Source organism: Molothrus aeneus, chromosome 5 (genome assembly GCF_037042795.1).
Source record: "Molothrus aeneus isolate 106 chromosome 5, BPBGC_Maene_1.0, whole genome shotgun sequence".
NCBI lineage: Eukaryota > Metazoa > Chordata > Aves > Passeriformes > Icteridae > Molothrus > Molothrus aeneus.
Genome location: NC_089650.1, coordinates 35,029,956 through 35,049,839, shown reverse-complemented (window position 1 = coordinate 35,049,839; position 19,884 = coordinate 35,029,956). Strand labels below are relative to the sequence as shown.

Here is a 19,884-nt window from a genome sequence, read left to right as displayed (position 1 = left end):
GTTCTTCTCTGTTTATTTCTCTCAGCCCCATGGTGTGATGCTGTGTGGCCCAGTGGGCTGCAGCCTCCTCTCCCATGCCCATCTGTCAGGGCACCCAGCAAGCTTCCCTGCAGGTTCATGGGGACCTACCCTGACCCCAGTGCCACGGGGTATCCTTGCACCATCTCCCAAGGCTGCTGCCTGAAGACAGAAAATGCTGTGCCTCCATGGAATCATTCCACATCCTCCAGCTGTTCGGGTTTTAATTATTCATACTTCCAGCCTAATGCATCTCAGATTTCTGGGTAAATGATAGAGCTTTTATGCAAGGGATGAGACATGCAAAAACCAGTATAACTGGTTTAAGACTGGTTTTAAGTCCCTGTGGGTGTAGGATTTTCCACAGGATGGCAGTGTTTAGACATTTTTGAGACACTTGTGGTTGAGGGTTCTTTAAAATACCTTGATTGAGGTTTAGATTGGGAGTAGTAGTGCATTTCAATTTTTAAAACAGTAGAAGGCTAATGAGAAATCAACAGGTTTTTCATAACTGGATTATAAAAATATTGAGGTGTTTTTCAATACCTGTTGTAGAGATTTGTGCATGAGGATCTTGTAAGTGTTCTAGGAAATAACATAAGAGAAAGGAGTTTTCATATCTATGTAAGCAAGTGAAGCAGTATTGTATACTATGTGCCATATTAACCCACCAATGTGTTCTGCATGCTCAATTATTTTAAATGTTCTGGTATTTTAACATTAACTAGTAAAAAGGAAAATTATTCAAGATAAAAGCTGTAATTTTAATGCAAATGTCAGGAAACTAAAACCCTGCCACTGATGCACTGTATAAATTTTTTAATGGAATCAACTTCTTTATTCATGTGAAATAAAAAAAAAAGAAGACGTTTTGGAAGGAAATAATTGGATAATTCAGTTTTAAAAACCCACCAAAAGTATCCTCCCGGAGCAAATCAGAATTTGCATGACAGTGCAGTTATAATGAGATAAGAGGTACCTGGGTGTTCTTTTGTTATCATTCTGGAAAATCTATGTTTAAATTTATAAAGGAGTAATGCAACATGTGTTTTCACAAAAGTATTTCTGCAGCATCAAGCAAAAAAAGGAAGCTCTCCCAATTACTAGGAGATGGGATTGATTCTCCAGTGCAGTGTCAGGATTCCAGACAAGGTGAGCAAGTGTGTGAAGAGGAAATTTAGTGTTTTATGCCATAGACAAGTGAATACTTGAGGAACCCAGCTCCTGCTGGCTCAGAAAATGTAATGGTATTATTGGTCTGTACTCCACTACCCAGTTTGGAGGAATTTACCTTTTTGGAGAGCCAGGATTTATTTCTATTTGGCCAAGAGAAAAGAGCATTAGAGGTTCATGTTTCCTGAGGCTTTTCTTGATAGAACATTCTGCCTGTTTACATATGCAGACCTCCACTACAGAGATGGTAATATATTTGGCTTACTTTGCTTGGCACTAACTTGACTGGGCTAATAAACAATTTTGGGTCAGCTGAACAGGGAATTAGTGGGGTGGATGAGCAAAGAAATTGCCATTTCCCATTATCTCCTTCACTCCATGTTTTGTTTTCTACAAAGTGTGTGCATAAGCAAGCTTGGTAAAAGCAGCATGCTCTTTCCCACCTTGCCCATATTGCTTTGGTTCATTGTTTTATCAAGATAAAAAAAATAAGCTCATACTGATTGATACAAAAAACCATATTAGGTATGTACAGAAATGAATCAGCCTCTGTGAAGTGTGAGGCTCTCTCTGAATGAACAGTTTGTAATGACCAGTTTACCTGAGGAATTTTACCCCTGTCTGTTAGTGAAAAATCTGAGAGGCTTGTTATTTCTTCAGAGTAAGTTATTTGTCAGGATTAAATCAATCTTTTAGAACATGTTTAATAAGTATCAACTGGATTTAGTAAGGTGCTTTTCTTTGATATTTTTGTTTAAAGATTTTTGATTTTGTTTAATCAGTGTTTCTTGATTGTGACTAGTCCTCTAAGTCAACCACTGCTGAAAATAGAAGACAAGCAGACACATCTATATCTGAAATTGCTCTTGCTGACTTTAATACTGAAATATATAGCTTTGAAACAAACTTTCTTTGGGTGTTGTTCTTAATAAAATCTCACTGACACATGCATTGGAAAAAGAACAGAGATATGGGTGAAAATGGCATGGGGATAATTTAGAAGTGAGGTGTGAATTTCTTTACTATGGTGTTTTTCTATCTGTCTGTCTATCTGTCTATCTATCTATCTAATCTATCTCTCTAATCTATCTCTCTTTGCTGTACGTCAGAAGCAGGGACTTGCAAATTAAGCTTGGGCCTGAAGTCATTCTGAAGACTTTTACTATGCTGTTGCTGGCTGTGGATGGATCTTTGTTATATGCTCAATGACAGATTTTCTCCTATCCTTACTGCACTCTATTTATCTGTCTCTCTTATCACATTCTGCTCTGTCTTCATAAAATGTATAATATCTCAGAGAATAGGGGTTCACCCTGTCTGTCAAAGAATTCTCTGATGTATAGGCAGAAAGCAGTAAGGAGATTGACCAGATGTAGTGGTGAATGTGCTTGCTATTGGAAAACTGTGCCTCCTGTAGTATATTCTTCAATTCAAACTTGTGGTAGAGGGAATGGGAAACAAATGCAATTGTTTTGCTTAATTGCTTCTTGCAGTGTTGCAGATGTACAGTAGAATTCTTAGCTTTCCTTCTCTTCCTGCTCCCCCCCTCCCCTGAAGGAAACTATTCATCCTTTTGGAGAGAATAAAAATAGAAAGTACTACTTGTCATGTCAATCAAACATTTGTTTTGCAAATCAGGAAGGCTGAAAAATTTATTTCCTAGAGCAAGAGAATATAACAGAATCTTGTGGAATAACTGCAGAGGTTAATCACATTTAAACATATATGCAATGCATTTGTGATTTAAATATAGGTGCATTTATGTAAATATATTTGTAAAAATGTCTATGCAGGATTTTTTGCTAGTCCCAAAAGAAATAACTGAATTATCACTATCTCTCCACAGCAACTCTAAAGGACTGTGCTGCTGAAGTGCCAGAATATGACAGTGATGGACAGAATGCAGCTTTGGAAAAATACTGTCAAGCTCTTACATGGCAACCATATCAAACTTCTCAGTGGAACAGCTTATTTGACTCTAATTATGAAAAACTGTAAGCACTGATGTTTGCCCTTAAAAAAATTGGTTTCTTCTGCCTTTTTTTCGCCTTTTTTACCTGTTGTAGTTTTGTAGGAATAAATGATACATTTGGCATCCCTTGTTCTTATTGGAAATAAGAACAGAGAAGGAAGTATAACAGGTATGATGAAATATGAACTTGCAGGTATATCAGATAAATTGAACTTGAAACACTGGTTGAAATTAATGCCAGTTTCTCTGATTTCCTTTCAGGGATTTAGAGGCAAACGAAAAGTGAGTTAAGATACTTGGTAACTTTTGTTTATTTTGTCAAATGCATTGGGGCAAGTAATTACAAGGCATATGGCACTTTTCCCTCTAGTGGCCTAAAATATTAAAGGAAAACATTAGACATTATCAGTACTACTTCTGGGCTTATACAACTTAAGTCTTAATAATTATAGATATGTGGGTGACATGCAGCTGTTCAGTCAAAGATGTAGATTTTTGCTGTGTTAATCAAACTGTAAATAATTTTTTTTTGGCACATGATCTGGAAAAGGTAATTCCAAATTCACTTTACATTCCTGATTTTTTCCATCCTAATATTTAGCATATGAACCCTTTTAACAAATTAACCCTTTTCTACAGCATCTGGTTAGTTCTTCAGGATTGTTGCAAAAAATTTGTCACTGTCTACATGGGACTTAGATAGCACAGTAAATTTTAATGCTCCTCTCGCCTAACCTGCCAAAATGTCTCATGGGGTCTGGGTGTATATCAGTGTCATTGCTGGACACTGATGTTCCCTGTTTGCACAGGGGGATAGGGGCATTGCACATCTTACTATGCCCCACACAACCCTTCTCCTCAGGTAGTGATTGACACGACAAGAGAGCAGACTGTTACACTCCTTGGGATCTGGATGGACCCAGAAACCTCCAGCTGAATTTGTGATATGACCATTCACTCTAAATGAAGGCTTCCAACTCCTGGTTGCACTTTCAGTCAATGACTGCATGAGGGCTGTGTGCTGATGGTGGGAGATTGCTCTCCTGCCACTACCCAGTTACTTGTTGCTTCCCATACACCTAAAATTAAGGTTCCAGACACATTTCTTTGTGAAAGATTGCGTGATGCTTAGCAATAGAATATCCCAATACACACTCTGTTGCCATTATTATTGTGAGAGGGGACTGAGGTGTTATTTGCAGAGGAAGTCAGTATTACTTCTAAGTGAGGTCAATGGCAGTGCTCATGTTCCAAGATGCACTGTAAATACAGCATATTGCACAGATTTTCTGAGTAGGGATCCTGTATTCTGTTGGCCTCAAAACACTCACATGCTTCTCATTGCTTAGTGTAGATGAATTGATCCCATGCCTTCAAATTGCTGTACCCATTTGAGGGGTATTTCTCAGGTTAATTATTATTTTCCATTTTATTCATACAGTACTTGAACATTTTAGTTATTTCATTTTCACAACAAAAATGCTGTTAGCTGAGGTGGATTAATTAGGAAAGATTACTCTACCATTAATTCTCCCATTCATTGTGTCTGCTTGCCAGATTCTTGGCCCCTGATATTGGTAGTGCTCTGTCCCAAAGATGTCTGAAGACTTAAATTCTGAACAGAAAGAGGAACTTGAAGCATATTTCTAGTACGGATGCTTGTGTGACAGGAATATCTATTACAACATAAAAGTTATTCCAAATTTTGCTGTACTGCTTGGTATGACTCATCATTCTTTGTGGACTAGGAATAAAATATATGTTTTTTCTTATTTACTGTAAATGACACACTCAGAAAGTTATAATATGAAATTGCTCTTTGGGAGCCATTGGTCCAAACATTGCAACTTGTGGAGATGTGGGTGTTTGTAATTTTGCTTCTCAAGCTGTTTGCCTGTGTGTAGGAAAATAGCCTGAAATTGCATAAAGAATATCAGCTAATGACCTTGCTGACACCTAAATATGAAAAACTACTTGTTTCCCTACTATGAAATATACTCATTTCCTATATAAATAAATTAAAAAATACCCATCGTAGGAAAAACTCAGTAAGTTTTACTTCTTTAATAATGATGATTTGAGGAGATGGTAGAATCTTCATTATAATTTTAAATATGAAGTAACACGTAACTTAGTGGTTTTGAAGTAGTTGCAAAGTAATTCCAAAGTAGTTTTCTCTTTATTCCCTGTCCCAGGTAATCGATAGTTGTTTGAAAGGGGACTTCTGTTCATAATTTATAAAGCAATAATAAGGTCTGTATATATCCTATGCAGCCTGTACATTTTGATTTTTCCAAATAATAATGGAAGAGTAATGAAAATCCATCTTCAGTAATTGTGTTAATGAGAGGTTCTCAGTAGCATCATATGAGATTATCATAATCAAACTTTCATTAACAAAAATGCCAATGTCTATACAAGAGAACCTTGCCATGTAGTTATTTCAGAATTATCCATCACTTAAGTCAGAGGACTAGAAACATCATTGGAATGGTGAGTTTGCTGTCTCTAAAAGAAAGACCTTTTGATACCTTTCCTTTACTGTGAATCATAGACACACAATGCTCTTTCTCTTTGGGTGAAAAATTGCCCTTTGAAGAAATAAAATAGAGTTGCTTTAGCCAGAGTAGCATGGGCAACCTAAAGTCAGGCTGTAGGTTTGGTACTGATAGCTTTTCTTTTAGCTTAAGTAAAGCCTCATTGGAATCCTAGAAGCTTCTACAGAAGCACTTGCTGTGGGAATTTGTGAACAAAGTGGGGAGTCTTGCTGGCTCATTAGCTCATTGTTGTCTGGAGCACTAGCTGCAGACTGTGGTTTGTAGCACTGTTGTAATGAATGATTGAATACACTAAAAGGTTGGTTTGTGCTCTTAGGTGCACAGAGTTCCTTTATATCAGGTTTGTAAGTGAGGATTATGGAAGCCTCTCAACCTCTAGTTTCCAAACATTTGGTTTTCAGACCAGAATTAGGAGACATTTTATGTGTGTTTTCATTTTTATACCTTTGACAGTCTAAGAAGAAAATACTGTAGAACTGGTGATTGTAACATTGTATTTTTAGTCCAGGTTTGTCACTAAAAATCAGATGGATTTTTGCAACACATTTAAAAAAAAGGAGTTCAAGTTATCACTTAAGTATGTCAGTACTTAAAGTTGCCATTCCTTCTCCTTGTTTTTGTAGACCTGCTGTAGGATATCACATTGTCACAGATAAAGGATTTAATTTTTCAACAACAGATGATGCCTTTGTGTGCCAAAAGAAGAATCATTTCCAAATCACAGTTCATATTAGAATCACTGGACATCCAAAATATGTCAAAACTCAGCAGGGGAGGAAACCAATAGAAAAGTATTACTTGAAAGCTTATGGAATTAAGGCAAGTGTGTCTTCTCTTTGAGATTATTACTTTTAATTATCCATGTAATGAGGTAAATAATTGAAGTGAATTCTTTTCTTAGTAATTTTTTGACCAAGAACATCTAACAACCTTATGTAGGTTCTGTTCTCACATTGAATATCTGAACTTATGCTTGAACATGGAATGAGCGAATAGCAGTCTGGATTCAGAAAGCATTTTTTCTTTTGTAAATTAATGCACTTTCCTTTCATTTTTTTTCTCTTTCAAATTACATCTGCAGAAAGACTTGGGCCTTCAGATTAGATGTCAATTATCAATTGATCAGCAGTCAGTTCCTCTATTGATTTCTATGTCATTCCATTAGAAATGAGTGCATTTTCACTGTTTTAGGCACAATTTGCCTATTAATGTCTATTTCAATTTTTATGTGTTTAAAAATTTTATGTTCTTGTCATTTTTGAAAATTATGTTTGTTTTATAGGTGGAAGCTCCAAATGAAACAGTTGCTATTGAACAGTCTCAATCAGATCGAAGCAAAAAACCTTTTCCTCCTGTTAAGTAAGATTTTTGAGAAAATTATTCCATTTTGTTTCAATGTGTATGATTGGTTTGAATATTTCAAGTTGTTTCTTCTTACAGTAGCTCTAAGCCAGTTTTCTGATTTTTATCCAGATTTCATTGTGGTTGCACACATAAAATCACAGTAGTAATATATACCTGGTCACAATTCATTAAGAGAAATTTTCAATTTCAATACACCTTTACAGGTGTACTAAGTATGGCTATCCAAAATATTTATATTTGTCTAGAAACACTCTTTTACGCTGCTTAGAACTGTATGACAGATGCATTTTGAATCTTAAAAAAATGGCAGAATGTTCCTGCCCTATATGACCATGAGATACATTTACAGTGCTCTTTAAGGGGAAGTGCCTCTCAGAAACACTCATGCAGCATCTCTCTAGAGCTCTGCCATTCTTGAGCTTTTAACTCACTGGCAGAATCAATGTTTGTTCTTCTGATCTCCAAATATTAACTTCCCTGATCTTGTTTTCTTTTCTGTTTTAGAGTTGATCTGCCAGGGGACCAGATAACTAAAGTAACACTGGGACGGCTGCATTTCAGTGAAACAACAGCAAATAATATGAGAAAAAAGGGGAAACCTAATCCTGATCAGAGGTATTGCTATAGCTAATTGGCCTGTGTGTTAGAATTAGAAAAGAGAAGGTCTGCTTTAGAAAGGAGCCAATGTTTGTGAAAAATCTCTGCTATCAAATCTGTGGTTTTTTTCAAATTCTGTAATACTTCTGTAACACTTGGTATGTTCTTAAAAGCCTCTTTCTCTGCAGTCACAGAATAATATGCGGATAAAATACCCCTAATTTTATCCTCATGGTTAGAGATAGTTTCAGGAAATCATAGCTAGAATAATGGCTGATGAAATCAGGAAGCAAAAAATCCCAAATAATAACCATTTTCTTCTGAGGCAGGAAAGGCTTTCATCTTTGAAGCTTCATTACTTAAATTTGTTAATTTAAATTATTGTATTCTTTGCTAATTTGTAGTGATTGTGGGGTTTGTAAGAACATATTTCTTAAGAGTGAAGGAAATGCTTTTTATTTTATATTGTAAGAAACACATTTAAAAAAATTGTCTGTCTTTTTCTGTATCAATAATAACAGCTGTATTTAAAACACTTTTTCTGTGAGAAAGAATTACTTCAATTATTTTCTTGATTAAATCAATTTTAAATTAGATACTTCATGCTGGTGGTTGGACTGTATGCTGTATCTCAGGACCAGTTCTACTTACTATCTGCAAATATCTCTGAAAAGATCATTGTGAGGGTAGGTATAAATTTGTATTGCTTTCATGTAAAAGTATTTACTGTTTTGATATTCACAGGAGATTGAGGGGTCATGATTCTTGGGGATAAAAGTTACCACTGAGTAAAAAAGATTGAGGAAAAAATCTACAGTTGCATATTGTATGAGTTTGTTATCTTTTAATTATCAGAAATTAAAAATGTTATAAGTAGTGCTATAGAAGGATTTTAAAATAAAGCTTGTTATGAGTTCCAATACAAAATAACTTAATTTTTCCAGACTTTTTTTTTATTTGCAGTGAAACAATTTACTTCACTTCCCGGGAATTTTGTAAAAGCTTTCATTAGCTAGAGTCTTCAGTTTCCAAGGAGGATGAGAAGGAAAAAGAAATGAAGGAAAGAAGGACAAGCAGCTCTAGGAAGTTTAAGACCCATAGCTTCACTTTTCCAGTGTGTCCCACCTCTCAATAGGATTCAAATTAGCAAAAGGAAGAATAATCTCTTTTCCTCTTAACTGTTATTTTTCACTTGCCTGGTTCACAGACATTTTTTCTTTTAGTGCTCAGCTTTAGCCTACAGTTAGGCTCAGAAAAGAGAAAAACCCCAGATCTGTAGTGTAACAAGAGCTATGGAGAGTTGGGGTTAGGAGAGAGAGAAAACACAGAGTCCCAAAATGAGTGGGATTGCAAAGCGACTGCCAAGGAAAGGTGGGGGCTGCTGAAAGCTTTCAGTCCTGGCCCCTTTTTCTTGTCATCAGTAGGTGGTGGCTAATGTTTGAACTGGGCATAGTCTGGAGTTACAGTTATTTCTAGGGTGAATATTAAATTTACAGCTTAGAAAGATGGGAAATATGTAAGGTGCCATGTGGTGGGGCTGCAAAAGATGGAGAGGGTCTCTGGAAAATTGCAGTCCACTGAACTTTTTCATGTGGGTCTGTTGAAGAGCTGCTTCTTGTTTGCATGGACTCTTTCTAGCCCTTGGCTTATGGAGAGGAACAGGCTTAGCATTTTGGCTTGGAGTCAAGCAAGACCAAAAGCTCTGGTGTCTTAAGTGGAGCTGGGAAGATGCTGCTAAAGAAAGTTGAGGGCTGTCAAAAGCTCTTAGTCCTGGCATTGTTTTGTGCAGGCCATTGCTTGCATCCTTTTTGGCAGCCCATCATCTGCCTAGGCTTACAACTATGGTCTGGTTTAGCATTTGGGTTTGGGGAGAGCAAAAGGGCAAATTTCCAGCATGTGGGGTGTTGCTCAGGGGTTTCCAAAGGAAGATGGGGGCTTTCAGATGGTTTCAGTCCTGGCTCCTTTTTCATCTGAGCATCCTCTTGTGCCATAAGAGGATGTCCTCATGTCCTCTTTCTGTAGTTATGGCTAGGTTTTGGGGGGTATTATGGCCTGGAGCTCCTTTCTGGGTGGAGCTGTGAAGAGACCTTGAAAACAATGTGTGGAGTTCAGCAGTTTTCTGCATGGCTGAGAAGTTTTATCATCCTGGCTGCTGCTGTGGTTTTTTTGCTTCAGCTGGATGCTGAAGCAGTGTGTTTGCATCATTCCTGCATATATAGTTATTTTCCTTTATTTGTCCATTAATTTCCACAATCCTGTTTTCATCTGATTTTCTTTTTCTGGATCTGACAGTGTTACAGATATCACATCATTAATAATTTGGGGACTCTGTTGAATTCTCACAATGGTCTCATTCTTGTTACTTTACAAGATATATATTTTTATGTAAGATTAAGAAATTTACATTTTTCCCACAATTTTTAATGTTAGATTCTTTTGACATTTCAATGAAGAGGGCTCCTTCAATGCATGTGAGACATGTTTTGAACAGGAATTCATGGAATGAGATTTTTTCAAACTGGCCATTATTTCAAACAGAGGAAAAAGAAGGCAGTAAGACAGAAAGATCAAGAGGGACAGGTCTGAAGCGGTGAAAATATCAACAGGAAAGATGGAAGGGAAAAAAAAAATTTCTAGCTGTCTAACAGGGCTTCAGTGGCAGGGTAGAGCAAATCAGCCATTGGCTACCTTAAAGTGGCAAAGCCATGCAAGTGCACTGTGAGGAAAAGCAGCTCATCTTCTGGCCCTTTATACACTCCAACACAACAAAGCTACCAGCTGCGTGGTGCTTGTCAGGCTTATCAGATCATGCTCTAATTGTGACAAACAGTGGTGAGTACACAGTGCCAGGCCTTGTAGCTGGCAAAGCCTTGTGAAAGCCTGGCTTCTTTTTATCATGATTGTTGGCCTGAATTCAAATTAAAAAAAAAAAACAAAACCCAGAACAACAAACAACCCAAAATGAACTATTGGAATAAAATACCTTTTCTTGTTATATTCATTCTGTTGTTTTATTGGTGTTCTTTAAAAGTTTCCTTGACATGAAATTTTCAATATGACATGACATTTTCAATAATTTAAAACATTACAGAGGATTTTATGAATCACATGTGTTTAATCTCTGCCTTGCTTTCTCTTTTCTGATTTCCAGTCTCTGCTAAAATTTGGTGGTAGATAAAGAATGGTTATGTGGTATAATGTTAAAATTAAAATTTGGAAAGCTTTGGACATTTGGACATTCCAAATTCTTTGGAATTCAAGGGAAAAAAGCACGAGGCTGGTGCAGTGTGAGCAGAAACCCTTAGAAATAACTCCACTCTGGTTTTTTCTGTTAGTGTGTTAAAAATTTCTTGAATACAATTTCAATTTTTAAGATGTGGCGTTTCATTTTCCCTGTATTTCTAATAGAATAAACAGTAGTGCGTCTATGCCATACTGTAACTTTAATTAAAACATTTCCTTGCAGGCATCTAACCCAGGGCAGTTTGAGCACGACAGCGATGTGCTGTGGCAGCGAGGAGCCGCTCCAGAGACCATAGCCTATCATGGCCACGTCGGAATTAACACAGACGCGCCGGACGAAGCGCTGGTGGTCTGCGGGAACGCCAAAGTGATGGGCAGAGTCATGCACCCCTCTGACAGCCGAGCCAAGCAGAACATCAGGGAGGTGAGGCAGGGCAGCCTTTAGGGCACTTCTGTGTGCTCTGCAGCACTGGGGATGGATCGTTGTTCCCACACGTGGAGCTGTCGGGATCTCTCGCTGGTCAGAGTGACCCCGAGAAAAGTTGGAAAGTCTCTTTTCCCAGCCTGGTGCTTGAAGAAAGAGTCAGGGCTCTTCATTTCTAGGCCTCAAGGTTGTTTATTGTATCTTATCTATAAAATTCTTTCTCCTGTCCTGCTGAGGTCCACTCAGCACGACAGTCAGAGGCACTCTGCCTGCCCTCCAGGCAGTGTTATCTTTTTATACTAAATACTTTGTATACAATGTTTACAATTACTTTCCAATACCTATCACCTATGTTAGACAGTGAGCTTCTACTCTAAACCAATCTAAAAGTGCCAACATCACAGCAGAAGATGGAGGCCAAGTAGGAGAAGGAGAAAGGCAGGACACGCCCAGATCCCTCCATCTTGCCCCCTGAACCTCCATTCTAGAAAATCCCAAAATCTACTTTTTCACCTTTTGATAAATTCACTATCATTCTACTTAATTTTTCGTGGCTTGCAGATCTTCATCTAAGGCTGGTAACTTGCTCCGCGGGTCATAATCAAAATCACAGGCATTTTGGGCTGACAGGGGTCTTGGCTGCTCAGCACAGCCAGAGGGATGTCCTGGGTCCTGACAGAGCAGCTTCTTTATCCTTCCTGGTTGTGCTGAAATGCTGGCCTAAAGAAGGCAGATGTGCCATTGTGCTCTGACAACCATCACCTACAGACTTTGGAGAAGGCTTTCTGTGGAAGCTGGGAGTTGTCAAACAGAGGGGTAACTGGCAGTACAAACAGCACTCTGGTAGTGGGGAATGGGAAGATTGTCTGTATTTTTCTATGTGATGATTAGCCAAATGACTGTGTCAGGCCAGTTGCTCTCTCAGCGGTGTCCTAGATGCCATGCTTAATGTTTCAACACGTAAATCTTGGTATTTTTCCAACTAGGTCGACACAAATGAGCAGTTGAGAAGAATAACACAAATGAGGCTGGTGGAATATGACTACAAGCCTGAATTTGCATCTGTTATGGGAATAAAAGATACCCATGAAACAGGTATAAAATCAGCTCTCTTCCCATTTTTCATTAACATCTACTGATATTTATTGGGCCATAGTGTCTTTTAATATCCTGCTATTTCATCCTCATTTTTTAGTTTACTGAAATTTCACACTGTTGTGTATCTCTTGTGGCATAAAAATGCCAAAATTAGGTATTGCTTGTAATTTTATAACGTCTGTTTCAATTCTTAAAGATGAGAAGTTTATTTTCCAGAAGTTTAATGAGAATGAAGTATGTGCTTACAAACTATTTTGTTCTTTCTGCAGAAAAAAAGAGAATTCTAAAGGCTCCTGGGGGTTTTTTGTGGAATGGAGAAAAAAAACAGACACCCTGGATTTTCTTACCACAGAGATAGTTTATTTTGCTTTGCCTGTCGTTTTTAGAATGGCCAGCAGGTACACCAGTGTGTTTCCTGACATTAGTTTTTCTGACCTCCTGAACAGGAATAATAGCCCAGGAAGTGAAGAGGCTTTTACCTGAAGCTGTTAGAGAAGTTGGAGATGTTGCTTGTAATGATGGAGAAAAAATAGAAAACTTCCTCATGGTTGACAAGGTATGGTCTTGAGGGAGAAAGTGGGGATATGTATTTAGACTGTTCTTCCATGTGGGGAGCTGTGAACGCATGCTGTGCCCCATAAAAAGCTGTAGCCCCCCCACATGTGTTACAGAAATGGTGTTCAGTGAATCATTGAGAAAAACTGAACCACCAGCTCTTAGTAAAGGGCTGAATCTTTTAATAACAAGAAGTATCTATATTAAAAACTGATTACAATACTATATACACATACAGTTAAAAAGTAAAAGCCCTAACTTTTCTGAATAGAAGTGGATAGTGATTTCATAGCATTGGTTCAACAAGTGGTACTCCAAAACATTATTTTGTGCTTAAGAGTTTCAGTTAATTAAGTGTTCCACAAGTGAATAAGCAATGATGGCATTCAATTTGTTAAATAAAAACTTCCTGACTCTAATCCTGGTATAACCTCTACATACCAAATCCAAGTGCTAGCTCTGTGTGTGGGGTATTTTTTTGACAATCTGAAATGCTTTTTATAGGTTCAAAATCATATGCTATGAAATGGCACACAAAAAATGCTCATAGGCTGGAAACACTGCTGAGGTATTGTTGTCCTGTGCTCTCTTCTCCTCCTTTTCCTGTGGAAATATGACTGCAAGGGACTGTCAGTCGCAGAGTCCACTCACACAAGGCTGCAGACAGCACTTGTCTCAAGGTAGCCCCTCTGCTGAGTGCTGGTTCACTGCATGCCAAACACCATTTTTCAGCTTTTTCTCACTTGCAGCTGATAATGAGAAGTGAGGTTTTAGAGAAAGGTGACCTTGTCTTGTCTGGATGATACCATGAACAAAATCCTGCATTCATTATCATAATGCATTCTTTCATTTTTCTATAGAAAACACAGGTTTACACCACCAAACTTGGAGAAAATATCTACAAAAATATTGCATGTCACTTGTCATCTTTTGATAGGCTATAAATAATTTAAATTAAATCTTCTAGGTTGTATTCCATATAAAAGAAGTATGAATTAGATACCTTGAAAAATGCTGTGGAAAGAGCACTTCTGGAGATACTGTGGAAAAGGAGACTTTTAGAAAATTTACTCTATTTGGTCAGGGTTCCAGCCTGTAGTTGATTTCTATGCTAGTAGAAGAGCAGTGTTGGTAGGTGACTCCAAGTTAATTTTGCCCTTTAGGCCTTCCAATTATATGGTATGACACCTGTAGCATCATTTGCATTTTTGAATGCCTCCAAAATTTCTTTGGTGTAGCCTGGTTTTTCACCTGGCAGAAGTTTAGGTTGGAGAATTGAGCTTTTGATTCATATCTCTTCCTTGCTGAAATATCACACAAAACACCAACTCGAGCAGTGCCTCACAGCACTGCCATTTGGGCCCATCATGTTCCCTTTCTTCTCTGTACCTTGGGTCTCTGGAGGGTGCTTGCCAGTGCTTCCAGGGATGTGATCTACAAATGGAGAATGCCTACTTTCTATTCATGCCTGTAGGGTGTGATTCTGCTGTGTATGTGGCCCAAGCAGGAGTGGATTGTTACAGCAATGGCTTACTTGCCACTTATCATTTTCTTGACTACCTGTCTAGATCTGGGTCTGAGATTACTTCACAGGCACTTTGGTGTTTTAATATGGTCAGGTGAATCTGTGCTTTCTCCTCTTTCTCCTAACAGTTGTGGCAGAGCATATGAAGGTCAATTCCATGACTTTTGGGGTGACAGGATCAGGAGAGATCTGTGTCTAACAGTTTAAGATGTATATTGAATGCAGGGATTTGTAACATTTCTTGTTCAGGTGGAACATCTGATTTAAATTTCTGGAGTTCCCAGCTCCAGAATAGCTCAGCAGCTTGAACAGTAAATGGACAGTGCTTCATTTTCTTTTTTTTTTCAGTTTGGCAGGTGATGAGACCTTGAACTTTGTTATCTCATATTCCAAGTTTATATCCAGATAAGTAGAGTGTTGGCTGGTGTTGTGTCTCTTTGTCAGGTTGGAGCTGTTGATCTCTGTTAAACTATTTGATTACATTACATTTGAACCAGGGTCAGCTGCTTTCTAGAGAAATGTCTCAACTGTAGGCAATTTGTTTTTTTGAGACAGAATCTTTTCTTCTCAGTCACACTGTGCTCAGTACTTTGTCACTAGAGGGGGATTAAAACTCTCATCAGTTTTTTTCCTTCAAATAGAGTGTTCCTTCATTTTGTGAGAAGAGCAATTTTCTCAGCTAGTTGAAGCAATTCATGCTTGATTTGAAGACAATGGAAAGGGCAGCTGCTGTGTATCATTGATACAAGTGTCCATATAAGTGATTTCACAGTTCTAGGTACAAGAGATTATTTTGAAGTCACTTTTTATTTAAATGGGCTCTTGTGGCAATAGGAAGTTTTTGACTTGCAACTGATAGTGTGCTCTGATTCTGATTGCTTGAAATGCTGTCTGGTTTTGTGGAATGCAGTCATCTTTAAAAGAAAGGTGTGCATGGCTTTTACAATGAGAAAGGCAAAACTGCTTTTACCTTACTTCTGCATAACTTGACTAGGCTGGACTACAGCAGCATTAACTGCAGTAATAGCTTCATCCAATGGCACCAGTCTGGTTGGACTTTAGAATGAGAAAGCCATTCTTTCACACACAGCAAACAAAGTACTCTTCTACTATTCTCCTGCAGTGGATCAGTAACCATTATTGACTCAGAAATGGATAAAATACTACCTGGATGATTATACTGAGGGCATTTCCAGCAGCAGATTGATACCTAGATGATAAGGAGGGGTAGGAGAATAGGAGGCTTTTCCTGGGTAAAATATCCAGAATGAGTAAATGGAGGGTGTCTAAAATGTTTTAATTGCAGAGATGATCATGTTGTTAGAACTTACAAGATTCCTGTAAGAGACTGGAGAGGGTGAAAGGGAGAGCAAAATTTTACAAAATCACAGCTTGACACCTGGTTTGGTTTTTAATCTGTGTCACTTATCTCTGTGAGATTAATATTATGTGTAAAACATGGATAGAAACTCTGATTTGTCTGAGCCTACCTATTGCCTGTAGGAAGATGGTTGGATGTACATTTTGCTAAGGGATTCTAAAATCTGTGATCAGCTAAAGCACTGAAAATCAAGTAGTAGATGCCTGTTGGAACAGTGTTAAGGTTCCAACATGGTATGAAGGTAAAATACAGTTTAAATTCTTGGTACAAAAAGCCCTTTAGCTTCAAATTTTTCTGCAAGTCCTCATTTTCAATTTACTGCAAATTAAACGTCTAGCAAAAGGGTTTTATGGTCATACATGCATCCCATCTACAGTGAGATAACTTGTGTTTATATAGGTGAATTCTGCACTAATTTCTGCTTGTTACACCTGATTGATGAATATACTATGTATCTACTAATTTTGTCATTGTTTTCTTCTCAGGATCAGATCTTTATGGAGAATGTCGGTGCTGTAAAGCAGCTTTGTAAACTAACAAACAATCTTGAAGTCAGAATAGAAGAATTGGAACAGTGGAATAGGAAACTGGCCAGGCTGAAACGGATCAACAGTTTAAAGTCAACAGTCAGTGAAGAGAGCAAAGTCAGGTACCTCTGGCTGGAATGTTCTCTAATAGTTGTCACACAAGTTGTTAAAGCGATCTCTGAGATAGAAGTTTTTGCTTGACAGAAGAGTTCAGCTATTTTCCAGTATTTAAATTGTGCAAAAGACCCCAAATTTCCCAAATATTTTTTAGTCACTGACAAATTAATCTTTGAAATGGCTGTTAAATTACAGTAATTTTTGTAATTGCTTCTGTTGCATAAAGTAAAGGGTAGATTATGTCCAGTTACAGCTCTGGGACTTGGAAATTACTTGTAAAGCAAATCTGCAGAGCATCTTCTGCAAAAAAGAATCTTCACTGGTGCTTCAGTGGAAGTGATGAGTTTCCTTTTTCTAAGCCATTTTCCCAAGTTTTCTTCAAAATCAAATGTAGCATTTAAGAGCATTCACCTGAATGAATTAACTGGAGACTTTTATCCTTGAAAATGAATCTGCTGACACTTCTGCCTTTCCCTTTATAAATGTTAAAATTGCAAAAGCAAGTGACATTAACACATTAAAAATGTCTTCTCTTCATTAATTACTTGCTGAAGCATTTGAATGTTAAAGCGATCTTGTCTCTCATAGCAGGTATAGTCGAGCTAATAGTCTCTTGCCATCAATAAAATCAGTCCCACTAAAATCCAGGAAGGTGAGTGAAATGAAATCCTTGTCTGAGTCATTCACTCTGATTTGCTTTCACTTTCTCTTGCCTGTATTAGGGTATAGGAAGCGGATACCCCTTTTCAAAGGGATCATGTGAATGAGGAAATACATATATTCACCTTTTTCAAGACAGTCTTCCTAGGCTGCCAAGCCCTGTCCTTTAATATGAACCAATGCTCATTTGCCTACTTTGCTTTTGCCAGTGCCAAAGAGCAAGAGAAAATAATAGGTCAAATATGCTTTGTACCATAATGACAGTCAAATGCTCCATCACCTAAGATTATCCTACTTGTTTGGAAAGTGCCTTTCTTCTGTATTTTTACCAGTCCTGCTTTAACATATTCTGAGCACATACTGAAAGCTGCTGATCTTTTATTCTGGACACTTACTGAGTTCTTTATTTGATTTTGAAATATTTCAAAAGTATGAAAAATGGCAGGAAGAAAGGACAAGGAGCTGTTATTTTTTGTCTATCCTTTCTTCTTCTACAATGTTTGTGCCCCCAAACTATCAACCATGCACAGTGCACTGAAAGTCTTAGGGACCTTTTAATTACTGAAGTTTTTCTCTGTAGATATTGACCCCTATATAAGGGGGATCAGAAAAGAAACAAGGGTGATGCAAAGTCAACCGAGTGTAGTATTTCTTAATCTACTAGTAGTTGCTTAGATATGTGCCACTTGAATTAACCAAACTCTTTTTTTACCCTAGGTTTGTTTATCAAAGACCAAAGAATCTTGCTCTGTGAAGATTTTCCGGGTGACTATAATAGCTTTGCTTGCTATTATGGCACTATGGTAAAAATTAATTAACAACAATTTGACTTCTTTCTCCCTTCCCCTTTCTACTTATCTGAAAGACTATAGCACTTTTTCTTCTTCTTTTCCCTTCCTACTTGAAGAACACAATGTATTAAAATTAACAATATCCTTGGTAATATTGTAAAGTTGAAGCCATTGTATAAAAGTAAGATACTCATGGGATGGACATACAACTGATCTCTCTCCATGTCACTATGTATGGTGCACCTTGAGTCTACCTCAGTGGCTTGTACTACAGGTACAAAACTGGACTCTGCATGTTTTATCCAATCATTCTGTGCCTAAGTACAATTTCTGATGTACAGAGTGATTCTGTTGTGTGAAATGAAGTTGAAACCGTTCCCACTGTGGTGGGCAATTATGTGACTGGAAGTTTAACTTGTGACATTGGACTTGTGGAAAGGAAAGTATGCTCTGGACTTCTGATATTGCCATTTTCTGTCTCCAGTCCAAAAACTTGTGGCTTACAATCAATCTCTTTGCGACCTGAGTACTTTGAACTGGTGGTGTGATTCTATTTATGTTGGAAAGTGGCTGTATTTTGTGTTGAATACAAGAAAAATGAACTCAATACTGTATACAAGTATCTGATCTAAACCTCATTAAATTCAGCTGACATTTTTCCCACTAAAGGGAATCTGATCACTAAAGGGAAAGTGATCAGATAGTTAATACTTGCATGACTGCATTTCCCCACAATGCTGTCAAGATGTTATTCCTATTGTGTTGCATAAAAGATGGATGTAAATCTACAGAACAACTCTCTTTCTACAGTGCTTTGACAATATGGAGCCTATATTTACTTAGCATTCATGACAGACGTTTTGAAAAACATCCAGTTTACAGGCAAGTAGTTAAATTACCATTAGTGAATTCAAATTAGTAGAATCAGTAATAGACTGTGGATCAATTTGTTTTGGTCCTCAGCTCTAACATCCATTTCTTAATGAATTGTTTTTCTTCATCAGCAGTACCTCAACTCCTGTTCCAGTCTCTCCCTCTACTACCACAGCAGGTACTGTGTCTCTGCTGGTCTGCATACACATAATTGGCTATTATAAAATGCCAGTATGCAGTCTTTGTGAGAATTATAATTTGGTTTCTTTTGTTGTTGTTTGCTTTTTTTTTAGCATTACAGAGTGAGAGTACAGTTTCTCAGACCACACAGCCCATCAGCAGGATCCCTGAAGTGAATTTCTGTGACATTTTACCTTGTGACAAGGTCTATTGTTGTCCAATTCACCAACCAAAAGTCAAATCTCTAAGCTATGAAAAAAATAATGCAAAGGAAAAACGTAAGTTGAAAATATAATTCTTGATAATTTGAGCAGAGACTGTATGGAAAGTGTGGGGAAAGGGGCAAGAATCTTTAAAGGTAGTTAGCTTTCTACAAAAGAGCTTATTCCAGAGGATTTAAAAAATCTTGATATAACTAATCATCACTGCAGATTTTTTTTTTTTTGAAAAATCCAGTCGGGTTACCCTTAAGAATTTGGGGCACTAAGATGTCTTGTCTGCTGTCACTGTTTTTCCTGGCCATTCGTGGTAAATTATTTGATGTTAACTGGAAAGTCACTAATCCATTTAATTGACCTTTGGCTACAGTGGATGTGAGTTGATTAGGGGAGTAGAGAATTAATTAACAGATGCAAAAACCCCCAAAAACCAGAATTGTGTCACAATGTGGTGGTGCTACATCTTTTCCATGGGCAGAGACAGAATGCCAACTGCCTGAAAACATAAAACTTACACTTAAAACTCTGATTGTTAAGGCAGGGGTTTTGAACAGTAGTATTTGAAGGCAGAGCTCTATAAAATAAAATACTTTTACTGGAATTAATTAT

At 37.6% G+C, this 19,884-nt stretch overlaps 1 protein-coding gene across 1 annotated transcript in view; it reads left to right on the top strand.

Moving 5' to 3' along the window:
- Positions 1-19,884, top strand: part of MYRFL (myelin regulatory factor like) — a 39,689-nt gene that overhangs the window by 9,794 nt on the left and 10,011 nt on the right. Inside the window, exons 4-19 of the mRNA XM_066550296.1 lie at positions 26-284; positions 1,079-1,170; positions 3,038-3,185; positions 6,345-6,540; positions 7,004-7,080; positions 7,591-7,701; positions 8,279-8,369; positions 11,150-11,350; positions 12,337-12,445; positions 12,895-13,004; positions 16,395-16,558; positions 17,142-17,205; positions 17,931-18,016; positions 18,815-18,886; positions 19,009-19,055; positions 19,171-19,335. Coding sequence (XP_066406393.1) covers positions 26-284; positions 1,079-1,170; positions 3,038-3,185; positions 6,345-6,540; positions 7,004-7,080; positions 7,591-7,701; positions 8,279-8,369; positions 11,150-11,350; positions 12,337-12,445; positions 12,895-13,004; positions 16,395-16,558; positions 17,142-17,205; positions 17,931-18,016; positions 18,815-18,886; positions 19,009-19,055; positions 19,171-19,335 — 1,992 coding nt within the window. The remainder of the gene's footprint in view (positions 1-25; positions 285-1,078; positions 1,171-3,037; positions 3,186-6,344; positions 6,541-7,003; positions 7,081-7,590; positions 7,702-8,278; positions 8,370-11,149; positions 11,351-12,336; positions 12,446-12,894; positions 13,005-16,394; positions 16,559-17,141; positions 17,206-17,930; positions 18,017-18,814; positions 18,887-19,008; positions 19,056-19,170; positions 19,336-19,884) is intronic.